We start from the raw sequence: 1,761 nt of genomic DNA, 5'->3' as shown, positions 1-1,761 counted from the left end.
CATGATTGAGAGGTAAATCTACACGGTTTGATTAAAGCCTATGCGATAGACTTGCTTCACTACACGATTGAACCACTTGCTATGCGATAGCTTGTTGTTCATTCTATTGTCTTCCTTTTCCAAACCTCAAACTCCCTCCTAACCAAAATAGCCAAAGCCCATGACTCTTGGGTTCTCACCTCGAGAATACCATGGTCACCAAGTGGTTGTGTCCTCTTTTGGTTCAAGTTTTTGTTGCTGTTCGCTCGAGGAGAGTTCGTGCTTGTTCGAAGTCTTTGTGAAAGTTTGAGGGACTAATGCGAATAAGAGTTCTTCAAAGGTATAATCTTTGGACTCTATTTCTTATTAGAAAACATGCTGTAATTTTAGTTAAAGAGCATAATCTATATGTTTTATTGTAAGTGTTTATATTCAATCGAAATGGGATTTGGACGATTCACTTCCGCTCATAGGTTCTTTGTAAAACGAGATCCTTTAATCTGTTCATCCAAAAGAACATTACTCGGCTTTAGATCACAATGAACCATAGGAGTTTCTAATCCATGGTGAAGATAATCCATTGCAGCTTCTACATCTAAAGTTATGTCTATCCTTTGTTTCATAGTCAGCCACGATTCTGATTGACCACCCCCTCTTCTGTGAAGCCAAGTTTCCAAGTTCCTGTTCGACATATATTCCAAAATCAAGGCCTTGAAATCCATACTGGAACAAGCATTAAGGATCTTTACAAGGTTTCGATGCCTGTTTCTGAATACTTCACGTTCGGTAAGACATCCCTTCGTTCCACCTTGATGACCATCTAAGTCGATTACTTTAATGGAAGTTTCGTCTCTCATTATACTTTTGTAACTGGATTTGAAGCTCCCCTTTCCGATTATATTTTTGTAAACCCTAGAACTTAAGTTTCTCAAGTATCTATACATTAAAATTATCTCTGGTGCTTGCATGCTTTAAGATGCATTGTAAGTTTAATCTTTATTGTATAGGTGTAAAGCTTAGTAAAGAAAGAAATCTTTCTAAGTGTTAAACTTGAGAAAATCTAAGTAAATTTTGAAATAACGTTCTAGGATTGTTAAATGTTCTAAATACTAAGGAAAATTTTGAGGGTGACCTAAAGGAAAATAGACTAGGCATTGACCAAGAAGGATTTGTGGTGTAAGCCCTAAATTCTTACTAAATTTTTAGTTTAAAGCTAAGTTTTAATGTCTCATTTGGGGATTGGACAACCTAGGTATCTTCAATGAATTTTAGGATGGAATTTTACTTTAAGTGGTGTGATTAATTGTGTTAAATCAAATGGAAAGGAAAATTAGGTGTTAACTTGAAAAACCCAATATTGTCTAAGTATTAGAATTAAGTTAGGAAAATGTGAAGGGAGAATTTCCTAGGTATTACTACTTAGTCAAGTGAATTGATGATGGAGTTTGGTTAAGTACTTGGAGGAGTTAAATGATTAAATAAGAATGAAATGTGGAACTTAAAAGAAAATTGGTGGGAGATTGTAGAAGTTAAATTAGGAAAATGATATGGATAATTTAATTGATACTTAAGGAAATTTTATGGCTTATTGAATTAATTTTTAAGGAAATTCATTAAAATATTTAAGTATTTAAAAATGGATAAAAATTAAAAGAAAATAGGTAATTAAGAGTAGTGGGGTTGAGTGGTCAAAGAAGGGGGTGGCAATAGGTGACTAGTTATTGGAGAGGTACAATAGGTGGATGACCTTAACTCAACTAAAGGGGGTTGGCGTTTTCAATT

The 1,761-nt window shown here is 34.2% G+C and overlaps 1 protein-coding gene across 1 annotated transcript; it reads right to left on the bottom strand.

The window, feature by feature from the left end:
* Window positions 1–446: 446 nt before the first annotated feature.
* Window positions 447–836, bottom strand: LOC120090798 (receptor kinase-like protein Xa21). Its single transcript, XM_039048508.1, has one exon. The coding sequence runs from the start codon at window positions 834–836 to the stop codon at window positions 447–449; it is 390 nt and encodes a 129-aa protein (XP_038904436.1).
* Window positions 837–1,761: the final 925 nt, after the last annotated feature.

The sequence above is a fragment of the Benincasa hispida genome, chromosome 11, assembly GCF_027475165.1.
Source record: "Benincasa hispida cultivar pf3 chromosome 11, pf3_genome.v1.1, whole genome shotgun sequence".
NCBI lineage: Eukaryota > Viridiplantae > Streptophyta > Magnoliopsida > Cucurbitales > Cucurbitaceae > Benincasa > Benincasa hispida.
This window is presented reverse-complemented; position numbering and strand designations above follow the sequence as displayed.

Coding starts and splice junctions, on each gene's coding strand:
- LOC120090798 (XM_039048508.1), bottom strand. CDS start 836: ATGAGAGACGAAACTTCCATTAAAGTAATCGACTTAGATGGTCATCAA.